Below are 18,395 nucleotides of genomic sequence, written 5' to 3'. Positions count from 1 at the left end.
ACACACCCAGGGAGGTGGCAAAACACAGCAATGAGGTTGTCTCCTTTCGTGCTGGGGACAAGAGAAACCTCATCACTTGGAGTAATTGCCCAGGATTTTAGAGAGAGATGGGACTGGCTTCTTAAGCAACTCGTCGCAGTGGCAGCTGCTTCTGTCTCTGACTCATGAGCTGTCTCCCGATGCTGTGCAGGATTGATGCTGCACAGGGAGCCAAGACAAAACATGCGCCCTCTTCCCCAGATCCTTCAGCAGGGCGCAACCCCACACTGGAGACATGCTGTGCCACTTGCAGGCATTTTCCAGTTGCAAAGTGATCCCAGCCCCAGTGACAGGTCCTGCCCAGCTTGGGCGGATCAGCACACATCTGAAGTGGGTGTGATGGCAAGGGTATGGAGGTCCCGTGCAGGAACAGTAGTCACCCATCCAACACCAGATCTGCCCCTCCGCACATGTGGGAGCTGGGGAAGGGGACACACTAGTCAGCTAGAGCCCACTAAGAGTGACGAAGAGAACAAAGCCCTGGGGAAGGAAAAAAAAATCCTACCTGTCCCGCAGACGGATGGATGGAGTGACAGACGCCTGGGCTCTGAAGAGGTGGGGAGGGATCGGGGCTGGTCCAGGCAGGGGAAGGTTCGTCTGGGAGGGGGGAGAGGGGGGAACAAGGAAAGAGCAAGGAGAGTTTGGGGAAGGGGCCGGGGAGGGGAGGGGGACGCGTCTCCTCAGCGCAGCAGGGCTTGCTCCGAATGAGCCAGCAGCCAGAGGCAAGCCAATGCTCCCTGCCCTGGATCCTGCAGGCCCTGCCCACCCCGCCGTGCAGAGCCCACCCCATCCTCCAGCCTTTCCCATCCCGGCGTGCAGGGCACAGCCACAGCCCGCCCCACCAGACCCAACACACGGCCCCAAGCCGGAGCCAGTCCCTGGCAGCTGGGGTAACCTGCAAAGACGGCAACAGGCAACCGAACAGGAGCCAAGGGCCAGGCAAGGACCACAGGGAAGCAAGTTCTCAGGACAGCTTGCAGGTCTGCAGGGATGCTCGCCCCGGCTGAGCTGTGCCAGGGGATCAGGGGCACCCCACACAACTTGTCTGCTTTGCACGAAGTCACCTGCTGCTCCAGCCCCGCTCTGCTGGGTGCTATCGCAGGCCGGGGGGAGTCCAGTCAGTGACAGGGGGCTGGTAGCAGCAGTGTGATTTATGGCAAGGTGGGGCAGGAGACTCACCCCACCCTTGCTGCACCCTGGCATCCGGATGATAGCAAAACCCTGGGGTGCAGGGCAGGGAGATGGCAAGAACAAAGTTTATTCTTCAGCAGTGAAGGGTGAGGATGACAGAGGCAGTACAGAGGCCTGTATTGCATTTCACATTAAAGATCCCTGGGATGAGGTTTAAAGAGAGAATCAAAAGCCCTGGGCCATCAGCAGAGACACTCCACATGCAGAGAGTACATGGTGGGGAGTCAGGGCAGGGACATGGCAGGGGGGACACAGACCTGGGGTGGGGGCAAGGCCAGGTTGCCCCAGAGGAACCCTACGGCAGCCTGTTCGGGGGGGGGGGGGGCGGAGGAATTACTGAGGATCCTGGGGCTGGGAGGCACAGTTAGATGGAGCCACAGGGCCAGACCCCACCATACTCAGCTCAGAGCTGGAGCTTGTTCGCAGGGAGCAGTGATAGCAGGGCTGCCCCACCGAGTGGGACAAGCCAGGAACCAAGGAGGACCTGGGAGTAGGCAGGGCTCTCAGCAACAATGCACAGTCCTGCGGAGTCTGAACCAGGCATGCAGAACCAGGTGCAGGCAACAGGGTCAGTCAACAGCCCCAGAAACAGCCAAAGGACAGGCCAGGGACAGGAGCAGCAAGTGACAGGGCTGGAGAGAGGCACAAATTTACTATAGACTAGGACAGGACTGAGTGCCCAAAGTGGAGCCTAAATAGGGCCCCTGGGCCCACGGGCAGGGGTTAGATAGGCAGGGGTCCCAGGTGAGGCTGTTCAGGGCAATTAAGGCTTGCTAATGCCCCTAGCAGTACCCTGCAGTCTCCTGTTCAGATCTGCGTTGTCACTCATGCCAGGGACATGTGCCTATGGTGGCCCTGCTCCCAGGTCCTGCTGGTGTCCCCAAAGCACGTAAGAGGCCTTGCTCAGCCACCCTCCTGGCAATCTAGTGACCGAGAGGTGTGTCCCACTACCAGCTGTGCATCTACTCAGCCCATACAGCCCAAAGGAGGGACATGGCTGGATGGGGGTGTAACACACTGGCTGCGGATAAGGGTATGCATGGTGCTGAGGGTGCTTGGGTCTCATCTCCCTCACTGGGAGCAGCACCTGGTCAGGAAGGGGTATAGCACCCACCCGGGAGAGGTCTGCTGGTCCCCCTGGAGCTGGCTCATTCTGCAGCAACAAAGCTGTGCCCTGGCAGCTCTGCATGAGACCAGAGGCAGGGGAGGCTTTCCCCAGCTGGCTCTGCTCCATGCTAGCCATGCACCCCTGTGTCATGCTCATGGGCTTCCCACCTGGAAGGGAAAGCATCAGATTTGCAACAGTCCAGGGTAGAAGTCAAGCTGGAAGGAAAAAGCAATGTGACGGTGAGCATCGTGGTTTGCAGAGCTCAATTAAAAACGACATTAAAGCTGGTCAGTCTGGTGTGGCTTCCCTAACAGAACCAGCACTTCTCGCTGCTCTGCAGGCAAGTGTCTTGCCCAGTGCTAGCAGCCTGGTTACCCTATCACTCCTCTGTGTGTGCCTCTGCCTGCACCTAGCCAGGAGGTTTGTCAGGGAGAAAATCTCCTTTCCTGGCTCCTTCCATGCTGTTTTCCAGGCCCAGTGGGGAGCCAGCCCACACTTGCTGGAGCCACCAGCAAGCGGGAGCTCCGCCATGTCTGCTCCTCTGCTGATTTCTTCGCTGTGTCCACAGATCTTGTTTGCTCTGGCTACAGCTCTGGGAGTGCAGTGAGAAGCTCTTAAGTGAATCTGTGCCTTGGGGATTTCAGAGGGGATGTAGCTAGCAGAGCAGCCCATGCCACACTCACGGTGGTGTGGGAAGCAGCAGCTGACCTGGTGTACTCATGATCTTTTTGCAGGCACAGTGTGCCATGCCTCCCATGGCAGCAGGTCTGGCCTGGCAGGTGGTGCCTGCACGGGGCTCTGTCTTGAATGGTGCAAGTGGGACGTTGGGTTTGTTTGTCCCTAGCCACATTCTTTAGTCTTTCTGCATCCCTTCAATCTCATCCTTGACAACATCCTCGTTATTTGTTTGCTGCTGTCGGGGCATCAGGGCCTGGGCATGGGGCACAGGGGAAATGATGCACAGCCCTGGGTGGGGGCAGTGGGGAGGTTTGCTTGTGAAGACACTGTAGCAGTCTCTGGATGTTGAATCCAGCTCCAGGTTTCCAGCTTGAGCCCAGGGGAGCATAAATATTTAAGTAGAGTAGCCGAGGTCTGTCAGATTGCATTTGTTTCTGGCAGGGAAACTACTAGGAGAGGCAGAGGAAGGATGGAAGGAAGCATAAGAGGGAAGACGAAGCTCTGTCCTGAGAGTAATGTTCTTGGAGAGGGAGGCATTTGCACCAGCCCCGGTCCCCAGCACTCAAGGGTCTCCACCTTCTCTTACGATGCTCTTACCTCCAGGAGCAGTTCAGCAACACAATTTAGTGGCTGCACTGGGGACAGGTCCCTGTAGTCCTGATGCCTGGGTCTCACCCCATTAGCTCATCTCAAGGACTGCCATTGGGCTATGCCAGGGGAAGACGAGTCTGGCAGGCTTGCTTTGAGCCCTGTGCACAGCAGGACACCCAGAACCACCCCAGGACCAAGCACAGCCCCTTTCAGCCATGGGTCTTTCTCCCAGCAGTGGTTGAGGCTGACACACCGGGGTTGCAGCAACGCCAGAGCTACCTTTGAGATAGGCAGCCGAGAGGCCTCAGGAGGCACATTTTGGGGAAATGCTGATTTTCAGCTTTTTCAGGGTGACGCTGCAGTGGAGGACCATTTATTGAGCTAGCTCCATGGAGGTGATTAAACGTCCCATTGCTGTGGGGGGTCACTCCAGGTGCCGTGTGTTGCAGGGAGGAGAGAAGTGCATGGGATGTAAAAGAAGGAGTGACTGGGAGGAATAGGGAGGGCTCAGACAGCAGCAGGAAGGTCTTGCTATGAGCAGCACAGACTGTGAAGACGAGATGCTGTTTCTAACACAAAGCCTCAGTGGCAGCTGCCCCCTATAACAAATGGGGGCCAGAAGTAAATCCAATCAGCTAATGGACTGCGGGGCGCACTGCGGCATTAAATCAGTAGAGGGGAGACAAGAAAGACAGCCTTGTGCAAGACGCAGCATCTCCCCGGGGAGACTACTGCACCGTGCGTGGAGAAACCTCGTGGTTTATGGGGCAGCCAGTGGTGTCATAGGGAGCCTGGGTCCTGCGGACCCCATCGGCAGGAGGTTTAGATGTGGATATCCTCCACGCGCCCTGTTAGCCTGGTGGGAAGTGGGGTAAGGGCAGCGGAAGCCGGCAGCGGGGAGGCCACTGTAAATGGGCAGGCAGCAGATCCCAGTGGGGTTTGCTACCTAGACACTCCCAGCTAAGAGCATGCAAAGAGGGATGTCCCCAAGCTGTGATTCTATGCTAGAAGCAGAGATTTGGAGCTAATACGTTGTTTGCGGGGGCAGATTGTCCTCCAAGAGATGCTTTTCTGTCCAAACTTGCTGTGAGGGATGCAAGCCCTGCTTGTGAAACGCATCCTGCAAGCACCCGGCATTTGCGGAGTTTGGGGCCTGAACGAGTTCGTTAGCCAGCATCGTCTGCTAGGTTAGGCTGCAAGGGGAGAGGATTCTGCTCTGGTTACAGCCGTGGCCATGCAGGCTGGGAGGGACAAGCCCCGTGCTTTGTGCCCGTGCCGTAATGGCAGGGCCGGATGGGACTTTCGCTCCTCCCTGCGCGCGGTCTCCTGGGCCAGGCGGGGAAGCCGCAGGCGGCAGTGAGCCAAGGCAGAGGGGATGGGCTGCTGGGGTGACAGGACGGATGGATGTGTCCCTACGGCAGTTTACGGGAGGCGGCTGCGGGGCTGAGGGCAGCGCGAAGGAAGGGGAGGGGAAGAGCACGCAGAAGAGAAGCATGCGACTGCAGTCGCAGCGGAGTCCCAGCCCCCCTCCTTCCTCCTGTCTCTTCCTCCTCCTCTTCCTCCGGCCCGCTGCACTGTGGGGTTTGTAGTTCTCCCGCCGCCCTACACATGGGCAATGACTACATTTCCCGAAGGGCCCCGCTACCCTCCTTCTCCTCCTGCTCCGGCGGTTGCGGGTGGCATCGGGGCTGCGGGGCGCCGTGAACCACGCCGCGCCCGAGCAGAATCCGGCCCGCCGCCCCCATGCCCACCGGCTCCGCAGGTACGGCCCGCGGGTGAGGGGTGCCCGGCTGTAGGGTGCCCTTGGTGCAGGGCTCCCAGGGTGCCCAGGGTGCTGGGTGCTCCGGATGCATGATGCCACGGAGGCATAGGGCACCCGATGTGCAGGGTACCCGGGTGCATGGGGTGCCTGTGGTGCGGGCTGCCAGGATGCATGGGGTGCCTGATTTGCAGGGTGCCCATGTGAATGGTGTGCCCGTGATGTGGAGCACCAGAATGCATGGGTGAACAGGATGCAGGGTGCCTAAGGGTGGGAGGATTCCTGGTATGAAGGGTGCCCAGGGTGCAGGGTGGTTGGGGTATGGAATGCCCAGGTGCAGAGCCCTCTTGGTACTGGGGATACTGGGTTCCCAGGGTGCAAGGTACCAAGGGTGCTCAGGGTTCAGTTTGCCAAGGGTGCAGGGTGCCAGGGTGCTCAAGGTGTGGAGTACTTGGGCTTTGGTGTTGCTCAGGGTGCCCATGGTGCCCAGATTTGGGGTGGGCAGGGTGTCCCAGTGCAAAGTGTGCAGTCTGCTCAGGGTCTACCAGTGCGAGGTGTGCATGGTGGCCCTGTGTGGGGAGAGTGGATGCCATGCACTCTTCCAAGTGCACCACAAATCGTCCCCCTGACACCCAGAAGAGCCCACTTCCCCCCCCCCCCCCGCCCAAGGCAGAAGAGCTGTCCGCACTCTTTAGTTTGCATGCTGCAACTCCTGCTTGTTTGGCTGCATCTCCCTGCAGCTTGCAAACTGTGTCCTTTTTTGTGGTCATTGCTTTTGTATCAGCTTAACTCCCACTTGCCACCAATTATCAGTAGTGGCCATAGCCATGGGTCTCTTGCAGGGATCTCGTTTAGTTCTCAGACGTCTGTGAGGAGAGCATTCCACATGGCCCATACCGGGGCTGTAACCTTGGGTCTGCCGTGGGGTCCCTTAGCCACGTGGGGTGGTTGTGGTTCATGTAGGAGCTGAGCCACCTTCATCAGCTGTGACCCCAGGCACTGCCTGCATTGGCCAGCCCATGCTTCACGTGACCATGGTCCCATGTCAGGTTCACATGGCAATAACCTGGCAACAACCCAGGCTCGTGAGGTGGTAACCTGTCAGTGCTGTGTTTGCTCTTCTCTGTTTTGCTTGCACCTGCCAATCTGTCGCTTCTGCTGCAGGCATCTCTAGGGGACGAGTGGTTTAAATAGCAGTGGAGTTACTTTGGGGGTACAGGGCAGGAAACTTCTCAAGGCAAGATGGCACTGTAAATGCCCTTACAGTGAACCAGGAGCATCCCATAGGGCCTCATGTCCACTAAGCTTGAGTGGCTGCAGTTGGCCAAACTTTCTGTCCTAAACTAGTGAGATGGGGTTAGGCCAGGCCAACAAGGTTCGGTGCTCAGGTCTGTGGATGTGCAGAGCCTTTCCATGCTTTGATGCACATCTCTCCAGCCAGGGGAGAGAAGGCCTTTCCCAAACCACTAGTAGGATTTTCATTTCTCTAAACAAGGAGGAGCTGGTACTGATTCTGTTCCTCAATCTCTTTCATCCCCTCACATCCCCTGCAAGGAATTTTTTTCATTCACAGCCTCTCTGAGTGTTATGTGCTAAAAGTGAGATTTTTGAGGTGCTCTGTGAGCCATAGAGGCTCAGAATAGGCAAAGTCAGGGGCAAAGATGTGGATGTCCAGCACATCGGTGCCCTTGGAGACATCAGCTGGCTCCTCTCCACCTCTTTATTCTTGTGCTAGTAGTCTTGCCTTGACCTGGGGCAAAACTGGGAAGCTTGCCAAGCTATAGGCTTGGAGCGGGGATGGAAATTGCCAGCTAGTGGGTCTCAGCCTGCATGGGTGATTTAGAGGGTGATGCACCTGGGGCAAGGCTGTGGACCTGGGGCTGCCATGGTTTGCTCTCTGTGGGTGCATTGCTTCTGCTTGGGGTCATTCCCAGCCCACTCTGGAGTGAGGAAGGCGTATCTATACTGAAAAGCAGCTAGCTTTTGGCAAGAGAGCTGCCTTCCCCTCAATCTTGAGTTGGTATGGGAGGAACATAGCACCTGCCCAGACAGCAGGTGCAGATTTAAATCCCAGCTGGTGAGCTGCTGTGCTCCAGGGAGGATGGTGGCACTGGGATAGCCCTCATCTTGACAGCTATCATGGAGCTGCAACCTGTCCTGGGTTTAAACTGGGCAGAAACTTGTTCATTTGGGCCAAGTTTGAGCAGGTATCTTCATTCTGGGTGAAGATCTGCTGCCCTTGCCTGGAAACTGGCTCAGGGCAAAGGGTAGGAAACAGCCTTTGGGGCTGTCTGTGCAAGAAGCAGTGTGTGACGCCTGGTTGCTTTGGCTCTGGACACCCACAACTTGTGGCCAGGGCAGGGGGAGCAGGGCTGATGTGGTGACATGGCCCAAGCTACCCCGACACACACACGCTTCCGCTTGAATTTTAATGAATTTTAGCCCCCTGGCATCAGACTGGCTTTTGGCAGCTCCAAGCCCCTTTGATGCAGCCCCTCAGGGAGCTGGAGAGGAAAATCAGTCACATCCCGGGGCCCTGGCCTGGCTGAGAACTCCTGGGTCCGCTCCAAGCCTGGGATAAGAGGGAAATGGGTCATAGTCCAGGCAGTTGGAGCTGGCAAGGCCCCCGGTTGGGAGGTAAGGGAACAGCTCAGTCCTGGCAGCAGTAGGGGCTCGGAGGTGAGAGCTTGCTGCTTGCCCTTTCTTTTACCCGTGTTGAGCCCAGGGTGGGTCGTGCTGCTGCGAGCCACAGGGAGGTCCATACTAACGCCACTGAGTCCTGGCTTTAGGAGGCAGCTGACTTGCGGGTAAGCAAACATCACTTTCTAAATCACTGCTCCTCTGCAGGATTTATATTCCTAGTGTAGAAGGGGAGGCCTTGCGAAATGTGTTCTGTTTTGGCAAGTCTCCGAAGACAGGCTTTTGCAGAATAGGCTTTGCAAAAACATTTTGCGAATTAAAGCTAAGCTCAGGGGATCGGAGCAAGTTAGGGCTTGTCACACCAGTGGCTTAATTTTTTCCCCCCAAAATTGCTCACAAATATTAAAAAAAAAAAAAAGAAAAGAAAAGAAAATTGGAAAAAAAAAAAAGGACTGAGGAGGGTTTCCCAGGCTGTGGACCCTAAAAAGCTTCATTGGAGGGGTAGGAGCTGACTTCTCAGGAGTGGGCTCTGGGTAGGTGTTTGGCAACCCCGAGTCACTGGTGCTGCAATCACCCCAAGGGAATGTGGTTGGACAGGCGAGTCTCCTGCCAAGGCGAGGTTCCCAGAGGAAAACAGGGCACCATGCTGCCGCTTGTTTTTGCTTTGCTGCTTTTGCTTTCGATTGCGGCCCATCTCCCTGTGCCAGCTCCTGGGCTCTGTACGTGCGTGCGGTGACGGGCACCTCCTCCCAGGAGCCTCTGTGCCTGCCTGCCACAGCTCCTTGGCTGATGAGCCGCGAGCACTACACCTTTGGTGCCGGCTTTTCGGGGCCAGAGCTTTTGAAAGGACTGTGTGCACTTGTTTGGTAATTAGCAAGTAATCACATTTTCAGACCTTGGCCCTATGGTACTCATTTATATGCTCTGAATGGTTAAAATATGTGCTGTGAGGATGACAAGGGGAGAGGAATTGAAATTTCTCAAGTAGCAGCAGACCCTTTCTATGCACTCCGATATACCTTCCAATTGCATTTAAAAGGGGGGGGGGGGGAATTCAGGGAACCCATGCAGCTATTTTTATTTGCCTTTTTTTTTCAAAAAGAAAGAAAAAGAAGACTTTGCGGTTAACCCTGCCCAGGGCAAATTCAGTCAGCCTGGAAGAGAGAGAAAAGGGTGTGTTGGACCAGGATTGAGGCTAGGGATGTTCCCAGCTTTCCTGCCATGTGCGACTGGGGCATGGCAGTCGGAGGGGCGCAGGGGTGGCGGAGAAAAGAGGACTTCCCTGGTGTGCAGCTCTCCCCTGGGGTATCCGGGGTATCTCATCCACTTGCTTTACCATAGCATTGCTGGGAAATTGGCTCCTGGAGGGACCCTTTCAGGAGCCCCAGACCCACTCTCGGGAAGTTTAAATGCAACGCTTCGGCTACGAGTTTTCCCTTCCTGAGCTTCATCTTGTGACTGCTAATTAGGCCTCCACAGCGCTGCCTGCCTTCACGCAGCCAAGTCAGGGGAGCTGAGTGTTTCAGCCTTTTTGAGGCTTTGAGCTGCTTGAGCACCCCATTGCGTTTCTCATTCTTAGCAGGACGGTGGGCGCTGGGGCACCATGCCCCAGGCGCACGTGCGGGAGATGCCTGCCATCCTTTAGGGTGGCGGAGGAGGCCGCAGGGGAAACAACACACCTTCCGCTTGTCTAAAGTCCTGATTCCCGTGCAGCTAATATATAACGTGGGCAACCCCACTGCGGCGGTACACATTAACTCGCTTTCCCAATTGCCCAGGGTTGGCACCGCCTGCAGGGCGTCCTCGCTGCCGCTGGCAGCAAAGCAACCCGTTAGGTGTGCTCCCATTTCCCAATCACCTCTTGCCATCTCCCTCTAAACTTAGGTGTCTCAGTGGGTTCAGGGGAACGGCAGCCCTCCGGACACCTCTTGCCGCAGGGCGCTGCTTACCTTCGTGCATAGCTCGGGGTGAGCCAGGGCTCCCCAAGTTCAGTGCTAGCATCTGGGCAGCTCTCTCAGCCCTGCGGATGTTTCTCTGACCCTGGGAAAACTTGTTGCATCTCCAGCAGAGCAGCTCAGCTTGAAGGAAAGCTTTGCTTTGGGGACAGGATGGGGGAGGGGACGTCCTGCTGACTTTCATAATGGAGGGGTTACATGAATTAAGAAGGACAGACAGAAACCTTGCTGGAGAGTAGATTGTCTTGTGCATCCATCTTAGGTGCACTTTGAGAATCCTGCCTGAAATGAGGAAGGGGGGGGGGAAGGCCTATTTTGCAAAGCAAAATGCGGGGCTGCTTTTTATTTTTTTGATCTCTGCCCAAGATCGTCGTTGCAAGAATGTCTCCTGGGGAGAAGGTAGTGATATTTATTTGTGTTAGTATTCTGGAGGAATTTGATTTCATGCCAAATGCTGCTTTCTCCCCAGAAACTGCAGTGACGGGGACGTTGATGTGTCGGCAAGTGCTTGCAGCTGGAAAGGAGCTGCCTGGCCCGGCAGAGCCCGTCTATTTGACTGTCCCCTGGAGAAAGCCACTGTCTCACTGAAGAGCTGCTCGGACAGCTGGCAGAGCCATGTGCAAGAAAGATGAGGGCACCAAGAAGCCTGCTGTGGAGGCTGCGCCAGACCAGCGCTGGAAGCTCCAGGTCTTTTACCTGTGCTTCTATGGGTTCATGACACAGATCCGGCCTGGGGAAAGCTTCATCACCCCTTACCTGCTGGGGCAAGACAAGAACTTCACAGAGGTGGAGGTAAGCAGCCCACATCCCCCTTGCCTAGGGTTTTTGGCCAAGGTCTTCCTGCAGGCACCCAGCTGGTGGGCAGCTTTGCCTGCAGCATCCCCTTCTAGAGCTGGGGGGAGGATTGCTACTGCATCTCCGCCCCCTCCCCCCCCCCCCCCCCCGTGCCCCAAATCTGCCCCTGGAGCGATGTGGGTGCAAAGGGAGGTGCCGAGGCGCCAAAGGATGCAGATATGCCGCCTCCCAAGCATGACAGATCATAGCAGTATCTTTTGGGACGGGGTGGGGTATTTCCCCCACAATGCATGGAGAGAGGGTGCCGGGGCAGCATGGTGCAAACAGAGCTATCTGCCAGCAGCGCTTTCCTCTTCCTCTCGGCCGCAAGGTGGCCAGGTTAAACTTGGGTGACCCTGTCCTGCAAAAACAGTCCTCAGCTCACCTTTCTGCAGTGCCTGGGGAAAGATCTGCTCTTGAGCAGGCTGGAAGTGGCCCAGCGAGCCCATGGGCTGGCCCTGCCATGCCCTCACAGTCTGGCAGCCTGTCCCCGTGCCCATGCCACCCGCTTGCCACCTCCCCCCAGCCAGACTGACCCTCCCTTCCCTGTGCCTGGGTTGCCCGAGCAGGTCACTGCAACCATCCTGCTCCAGGGCATCTGGCAAGACATCCCTTGGCAGCTTTTGTCCATGCTCGAGGCTTGCTGGCACGATGCGAGGCAGCTGACCGCCTTGTGCCTTCCTGCCTCGGGTGCTAGAACCCAGGGGCCTGGGGGGCACCCTCCTCCCGTGGGGCTGGAGGCACCCTCTGGGTGCTGGCAACAGTTTTCAGGGTGCAGGGGTGGTGGGCCAAAACAGATTTAACGTCTGGCTGGGTTTGCAAAAGAGTGCCTGGCACAAACTGCCAGCACACGCTCCCTGTGGAGCTGAGGCTGTGCCTGACCCCTGTCCGCCCGGGTTTATGTTTAAGCCCAATAAATGTCAGCTTAGCAGCACGAAGGTTGAGCTTTGGGGCTGGCTTTCGAGGGTCAAGTTGGAGAGGAAGGTGGCAGGAGCACAGCAGGGCAGCCTGCGGGGACAGGGTGAGAGTAGTGGGGATGGCAGGGAGCTTTCCCCAGCGCTGCTGGCATGGTGCACGGCGCTGCATGTCCGCGGTGGGGAGAGCGCAGCGTTGGGCGCTGACGGGGAAAGTTGTGCTGCTGACAACAGCCGAGTTAGGCAAGGAGGGGGCCACCTCTCCGCCGCCATCAAAAGATGTTGGCCCTGGTCCCAGCAGATTGCCGCAGCTATGGGAACGCTGTGTTCCCAGTGCGGGATCCTGCCAGGGCTTAGCAGGCCCCCTGGGTGAGCACACGTCAGGCCGAATTCCTCCCCAAGGAGGGGCCTTGTTGGGCCAGCCACAGCTGGTGTGCTGCAGGCTAAAGGGCCAGCTGGGGATGTGGCCCGTGGGCAGCAGCACGTGCAAAGCTCTCAGGTTGTCTCCATACGTGGCAGGTAACCAACGTGATCACGCCAGTGTTGACGTACTCCTACACGGCCGTGCTGGTGCCCGTCTTCCTGCTGACCGACTACCTGTGTTACAAGCCAGTGCTGGTGCTGCAGAGCCTGAGTCACATCTCCATCTGGCTGCTCCTCATTCTGGGCACCTCTGTCCTGGCCATGCAGCTCATGGAGTTCTTCTATGGCGTCACCATGGCTGCCCGCATTGCCTACTCCTCCTACATCTTCTCCCTCGTTGCCCCGTCTCGCTACCAGCGCATGGCCAGCTACTCACGCTCCTCTGTTCTCATGGGTGTCTTTGCCAGCTCAGTGCTGGGGCAGCTCTGTGTCACCCTGGGTGATGTCCCCTTCCTCACGCTCAACTATATCTCACTAGGCTTCATGAGCTTCGGCCTCATCCTCACACTCTTCCTGGAGCGGCCCAAGCGCAGTCTCTTCTTCAACCGGGTGGAGGCAGATTGCAATGGGGCTGCACCCGCAGAGCTAGACAAGATGGCCAAGGGGGGTGATGAGGGGACACGGGGCTGGCGCGATGCAGTCCTGTGCCGCATGCTGAGGGAAGTGGGCACAGTGGCCAAGCAGCCACAGCTCCGGCTCTGGTCCCTTTGGTGGGTCTTCAACTCAACTGGCTACTACCTGATCCTGTACTATGTGCAGATCCTCTGGAACGAGATCTATCCTGCCAGGGACAACCGCAGGGTGTACAATGGAGGGGTGGACGCCGCATCTACATTGTTGGGTATGCTTCCTTAGCCTCCCACGGCTCGATGGAAAGGGATCAGAGTACCCCCCGCCCCGGTCCTGCTCTGTCCCTTCCTGATGGCAGTCCTTGCAGTGCTTTTGCAGGGGGAAGAGGGGTGGATTTGAGGTTGGTTTGGCAAGAGTTGGGTAGGCAGGCATTGCTAGCCTCGTAGTTACTACCAGACTTAGGCAGAGCAGGAAGGAGAAATGCTGTTTCTGTGGTGAAGGTGTCACTCATGGTGCTCCCATCCTCCCCCAGGGGCTGTTGCATCCTTCGCAGCCGGCTATATGAAGATCCATTGGGCGCTGTGGTCGGAGCTGGTGATCGGGGCTGTGACGGCCTTCCAGGCAGGGCTGCTCTTGCTCATGAACACCACCAGCAACATCTGGCTGTGCTACACCGCCTACGTGCTCTTCCGCGGCTCCTACCAGTTCCTGGTACCTATTGCCATGTGAGTGTTGCCCCAGTCCTGCTGCTCAGGGGATGGATAAGCTTGAACTTGTCTGCCTGCTACTGTGGTGGCCAAGTTCGTAGCACTGGACTGGCTGAATTTACTGTCTTCCCTTTTTCCCAGTTTCCGGATTGCTACCTCCCTTTCCAAAGAGCTTTGCGCCCTGGTTTTTGGGGTCAACACCTTCTTTGCCACTGTGCTGAAGACCATCATCACCATTATTGTGGCTGACAAGAGGGGCTTGGGCCTCTCTGTGCATCCTCAGGTAGGGATGGGATGGGGCACGCCCAGGGCTCAGAGGGGCACTGAGGACTGAGCTGGGGTCCCAGAAACTGTATGGGGGAAAATGGAGTGAGAGGGAGCTGGACTGGTGGTGTGTGGGACCACCACTTCCTCAGGCGTGTCCAACATTAGCAGGCTCGCAAGGATGCCAGGTCCCATGGTGGGAGGCAGGTGACTGGAGTTGCCAAACACAGGTGTGGGGGACTAACTGTAGGCGTTGCTCTCTGTCCCCACCTCGCAGTTTTATGTGTACTTTGGCTACTTCACGCTGCTTGCAGTGGCCTACCTGCTGGCTGCCATCAGTGTGGGCGTCCGGCACAGCCGCCACAAGCAGCCCACGGAGCTGGCCTTCGCTAAGGAGCTGCACCAGCCCACTACTGACGGGCCAGCGGAGGAGAAGAGCCCAGAGGCAGGCACCATGCAAGCCTGAGCACCAGCCCCATGTCCTCACCGTGCCTGGCTGGGCTTGGTGCTGAGGACAGTCACGGACCATTCAGGCTCCCTTGGAGCAGCGGTGTACTTGTGGCCCCATTGCTAGCCCAGCCTCACTCAGCAGCAGGGCTAGGAGCCCATGGCCTGTTCCTTGCCCCTCCATGGGTGCCCGCTGTCCCACAAAGTGGTTTGCGGCTCTTAATAAACGAGTATCATCATGCTGTGGTGTGCCTCATCTCCCACCTGCCCAGCCCACCAGCAGCCCCAGCACTGTCCCATTGAGAAGATACCTACTGGGATCTCTTTTTTGCCCAGCTCTTTCATTATGGCCAGGGAAATGTTCCTATCCAGCACTCTTTTGGGATCTGCTAGGAGCTGGTCTGGTCTCTGAGTGTGAAAATCTAATGCAGAGCCACCAACCTGTACTGGGGCTTGTTCCTTCGCTCTGTTTTTGGAGCTGAGGAGGCCCCAAACACAACCAGAGCCAGAGCCAGGATGCCCAAGGTGGTGTCACAGCCTAAACCAGAGCTACCTCTAGGTGCTGTGTGAGGTAGACAGTTGGAGTCTGTGGTCTCCTGGCTGCTGGCTCCCCATCCTCCTGCTCAGCCTCATGGAGCCACATTACAAGAGGATAACATTTCTTTATTCAGTGCCTTTAGAAAATGGTTTATAGGACACAACCAACAAAAAATATAAAGCTCCACAGGCTTTAAATCGCATTAATTACACAAAATACAGTAGATGGTAAGAAATAGAGACCATGTGACTCGCACAGCTTTTATGGTAAGAATTTCTATACAATAATAAAAAGCTAGTTACAGACTTATCTTTTTTTTTCTTTTTTTTTCTTTTTTGTAGCACCTTGGATTTGTCCACACCAATTCAAACCACCTTTGCTTCGCTTTGGCCTTAAGAGCGCAACAAAGGTGGCATGGAGGGTGCTTATGGTTTCTGGCCTAGGTACCATGCGGTCCACCTGCACACATGTGTAAACACATGCCAACGGCAGGCTGGGTGGCCCCACTCCCACCCTTGGCTGTCCCAGGTGGGAGATCTGCCCTCCCTAGTGGCAGCCCTGGGAAATGCCCCATCTCCCATCTCCTTGCCTGCCCCCCCTCCCTCCCCCAGCCTTTGAGCTGATCTCACAGCAGGAAATGTTGCATTTTGGGAAGCAATCCCTCCTCCCCAGCCTCCAAAGGAGCCCAGGGAAGGGCACCTGGATGGGGCTGGGGGGGGGGTCATCTCAAGGACAGGTGGAGAGGCTGGGATAAGCCCATGCTGGGGCAGCGAGGGAAGGTGACCTGGAGGTGGGGATTTCGGGGCAGATGGGACCGCCAGGGCAATCCCTGCAAAGGCAGCACCATACCTGGTGAGAAGGGCAGGCAGTGGGATGGGAGGTGGCGATGAGGCCGAAGAGCCATGGGGAGCGGCACCAACTGGGATGGACCTTACCTGGTTGGAGGTGGTTGGGTGCAGAGAGGAGGGGGCAAGCGCCTGGGAGCCTGGTCCCTGCAGAGGTATGCTCTCTTGCATGGGATGGGAATGCTGCACACAGGGCCAGCTGCTCTCCAGCTAACACCAAGGACACCTGGGGCAAGCACTGTCCTCCCTTGGGTGACCCAGAAGTAAACCAAGGCCCCAGCAGCACAGATTTGGGTCAGGACCTGGGCTCCTGGCAAGGACAGGGCAGGGTTAGGGGGCTGGGGGGGGGGCACAGACCTCTGCTTTCCAGGAGGACACATCACAGCATCTCTGAAATCCTGTGGAGCATCCCTCTGTGCTAGTCCCCACCAAGCCTCCCTGCAAAGAGCATCCTAGCAGGGAGGAGGCCGAGGAAGCAGTGGTTGATGCACATATACAGCTAAACTGGTTAAATATTAGGGGTTACAAGTGAAACTGCTGTGTCCAAAAGGAGGAGGAGGAGGCTGAGGAAGAAGTGGCAGGGGACAACCTGCCAGCCTGCAGCTCCCCTGCCTCCGGGCCAGCTCACCCCATGCAGCCCGGGCGAGGGACATCACAAGCCCCCCCCCCCAACACACACACACTCCCCAGTGGGCCAGCACAAAAACCCCACAGCGATACTCTTTGGCTTTAGGTCTGGAGTAGGGAAGAAAAAAAAAACACCCACCCTGCAGGGTGAAGGCAGGAGCATAGCCAGGGAAGCTGGCTGGCCCGGCCTGGCCCTCCCTAGGAAGGTGTGCAGCGTCCCGAGAGAGGGGTTATTTTTTGGAGGCAGTCATGAAGCTGTTCTCGATGCACAGGACGATGAAGGCGTGCTGGCAGCTGCTGGCCACCTGCTCCAGGAGCTTGCCCGAGCTCAGTGAAGAGGCCTGGCCCACCACAGCCCGCTCCTCTGTCCGCCACGTCTCACAGTAGCTCTCAGTGAGGCGTCGACCCTTGGCGTCTGAGCCATGCCACACGCTCTTCTGGGGCCTGAAATACCGAGGGATATGCAGCTGCCATGGAGGGCCATACTCCCGGGAAGGTTGCAAGGCCCCCCCCCCATGCTTACTGGACAGCAGCTGTGGTGGGATGCAGGGAATCCCATCCTGGCCCCTCTCGCAGCTCCCCATGCTGCCTAACCCCCCACCCCGGGAGCCCCTGGCACCCTGCACTCACCATGCCGAGTCCCGCAGCACATCCCGGCCATCAAAGGAGAGGATGCGTGCACCGGCCCGGATCGGGGCCTCACTGCCCGCAAAGAGGGACTCCCAGTTACTGAAGAGCACCTCATCCTGGTGGGAGGGGAACAAAAAAGTGGGTCAGCAGAGCCACCATCCCTGCTCCCTGCTGGAGCATGCCCCTGAGATGCTCACAGCTCCGGAGGGAGCAGCTCTGGCACCCCGCTGCACAGGTCTCTAGGACTCCAGCTCAGCAGAGCTGCACGCAGTAGCTCCCATGCAAGGGACACGGTGTGCTCACTGTTCCGGAGACAGACTGCAGCTTGAAAAGGGTGCTGGCACCTTTGGGGAATTCAGCTCTACCCAAGCCCTGGCACCAGATGCACCCCCCCACACACACACACACCCCCGTCAGCACCACACAGGAGGGACACAGTGATGGAGCCAAGGTGGGGGGGAGACAGCCGGTGGCATCTATGCCAACAGACGCAAGCTTGGGGAGCAGTCCTGCCGGCAGCTCTCTCAGGCCCCAGCTCAGCGCTGGCTCCTCAGAGCAGCATGGACCATTCCAGTCAGCCCATAAGCACTCCCTGGCTGAGGACACATACCCGGAGGTTAACGATGGGCACAGTGCTGCGGTCGGCCCTGCGCACGATGCTGTACAGGTCCTGCAGGCGGGAGGAGAGGAAGGCCCGGAAAGTGCCCAGGAGGCCAACCTCGCGGGCTTGCTGGAAGCACTGGAAGTCGGCTCCTCGGATGCCACGCATGCTGCCGCTCAGTGGGGCATTCAAGGCCACAAGGTGGAGCTGCCAAGGGAACATGGGTGTGAGAAATGCAGCAACCAGCCAGCGGTTTTACTGCCAGCTGCACTCCTGGTGCCAGCTGGCCCTCCAAGCCTGGGGATGGTCAGCTGTGCTCCGTCATGGTGCCCCAAGGGGCTGCCTCTCTAGGCACCCTGCAGAGCATAGGGACTGGCAGGCCGAGCAGGATGTGACAGCAACCAGGGAGCACTGGGAACATGAGGGACATGCCAGTCTCACTAGCTGGCCACAGCAGACATCTCCACAGCCTGCTGGGAACTCACGGCTGGCTGGAAGTCCTGGTGCACGTGGGCAGCTACGGGAGCTGGATCTGGCCGGCGGTTGATGTAGTAACTGTTCAGGAGCTCTTGCTGATGCTGGGCACCGTGATGGAGCAGGGGCTGCTCAGGAAGGCGGTGCTGGTTGGCTACGATGTCATCCCCTCGCCAGGGCCGGGCAGTGGGCGGGGGGTTGTGGTTGCGGAGAGGGTGCAGAGGTCCACGGGGCTGGAAGGGGTGCTGGGATCCCGAAGGGACAGCACCGCCATGGGAGTAGTGGACACTGGGTGGCTTGTCATACACCTCATTGTCCTAGGACAGGAGGGAGAGCCATGCTCAGTTGGGGCTGCCCAGAGCCCTGTGCAGGAGCTGGCCTGTGGCAGCTGGCAGGGTGCCTCTGCCTGCATGCCGCTGTTGTCAGCAGGATGAGGGGACTCACCAGCGTGGAACTGGAGATCAGGGTATGCTCCTCAAGCTGGAAGGACAGAGCACATTAAAGCTGAGCACAGCAACCCCTTTCTTCTCACTTATACCAAGGGGAAGGCATCTCAGCAT

General features: G+C 57.7%; 2 protein-coding genes across 4 annotated transcripts in view; one reads left to right on the top strand and one right to left on the bottom strand.

Annotated features, from left to right (window-relative positions):
* Window positions 1-5,266: 5,266 nt before the first annotated feature.
* Window positions 5,267-14,967, top strand: SLC19A1 (solute carrier family 19 member 1). Its single transcript, XM_062579333.1, has 6 exons — window positions 5,267-5,369; window positions 10,431-10,753; window positions 12,229-12,973; window positions 13,235-13,427; window positions 13,551-13,692; window positions 13,951-14,967. The coding sequence occupies exons 2-6, from the start codon at window positions 10,577-10,579 to the stop codon at window positions 14,137-14,139; spliced, it is 1,446 nt and encodes a 481-aa protein (XP_062435317.1). The 5' UTR covers window positions 5,267-5,369; window positions 10,431-10,576; the 3' UTR covers window positions 14,140-14,967.
* Window positions 14,763-18,395, bottom strand: part of COL18A1 (collagen type XVIII alpha 1 chain) — a 65,142-nt gene continuing 61,509 nt past the window's right edge. For all 3 annotated transcript variants that reach the window (XM_062579332.1, XM_062579330.1, XM_062579331.1), the window contains 5 exons: window positions 18,280-18,315; window positions 17,847-18,152; window positions 17,371-17,568; window positions 16,761-16,876; window positions 14,763-16,574 (listed from right to left, as the gene is read on the bottom strand). In XM_062579332.1, the coding sequence (XP_062435316.1) occupies window positions 16,361-16,574; window positions 16,761-16,876; window positions 17,371-17,568; window positions 17,847-18,152; window positions 18,280-18,315 (870 nt within the window). In that variant the 3' untranslated portion in view covers window positions 14,763-16,360. The remainder of the gene's footprint in view (window positions 16,575-16,760; window positions 16,877-17,370; window positions 17,569-17,846; window positions 18,153-18,279; window positions 18,316-18,395) is intronic.

Source organism: Rhea pennata, chromosome 6 (genome assembly GCF_028389875.1).
Source record: "Rhea pennata isolate bPtePen1 chromosome 6, bPtePen1.pri, whole genome shotgun sequence".
Classification (NCBI taxonomy): domain Eukaryota; kingdom Metazoa; phylum Chordata; class Aves; order Rheiformes; family Rheidae; genus Rhea; species Rhea pennata.
The sequence above is the reverse complement of the archived record's forward strand: the minus strand, read 5'-3'. Positions and strand labels throughout refer to the sequence as shown.

Bases quoted from the DNA above. Each gene is read 5' to 3' on its own strand.
- SLC19A1 (XM_062579333.1), top strand. From the start codon at position 10,577: ATGTGCAAGAAAGATGAGGGCACCAAGAAGCCTGCTGTGGAGGCTGCG. The intron at 10,754-12,228 runs GTAAGCAGCCCA...CATACGTGGCAG, and splicing joins AGAACTTCACAGAGGTGGAG to GTAACCAACGTGATCACGCC. The intron at 12,974-13,234 runs GTATGCTTCCTT...ATCCTCCCCCAG, and splicing joins CGCCGCATCTACATTGTTGG to GGGCTGTTGCATCCTTCGCA.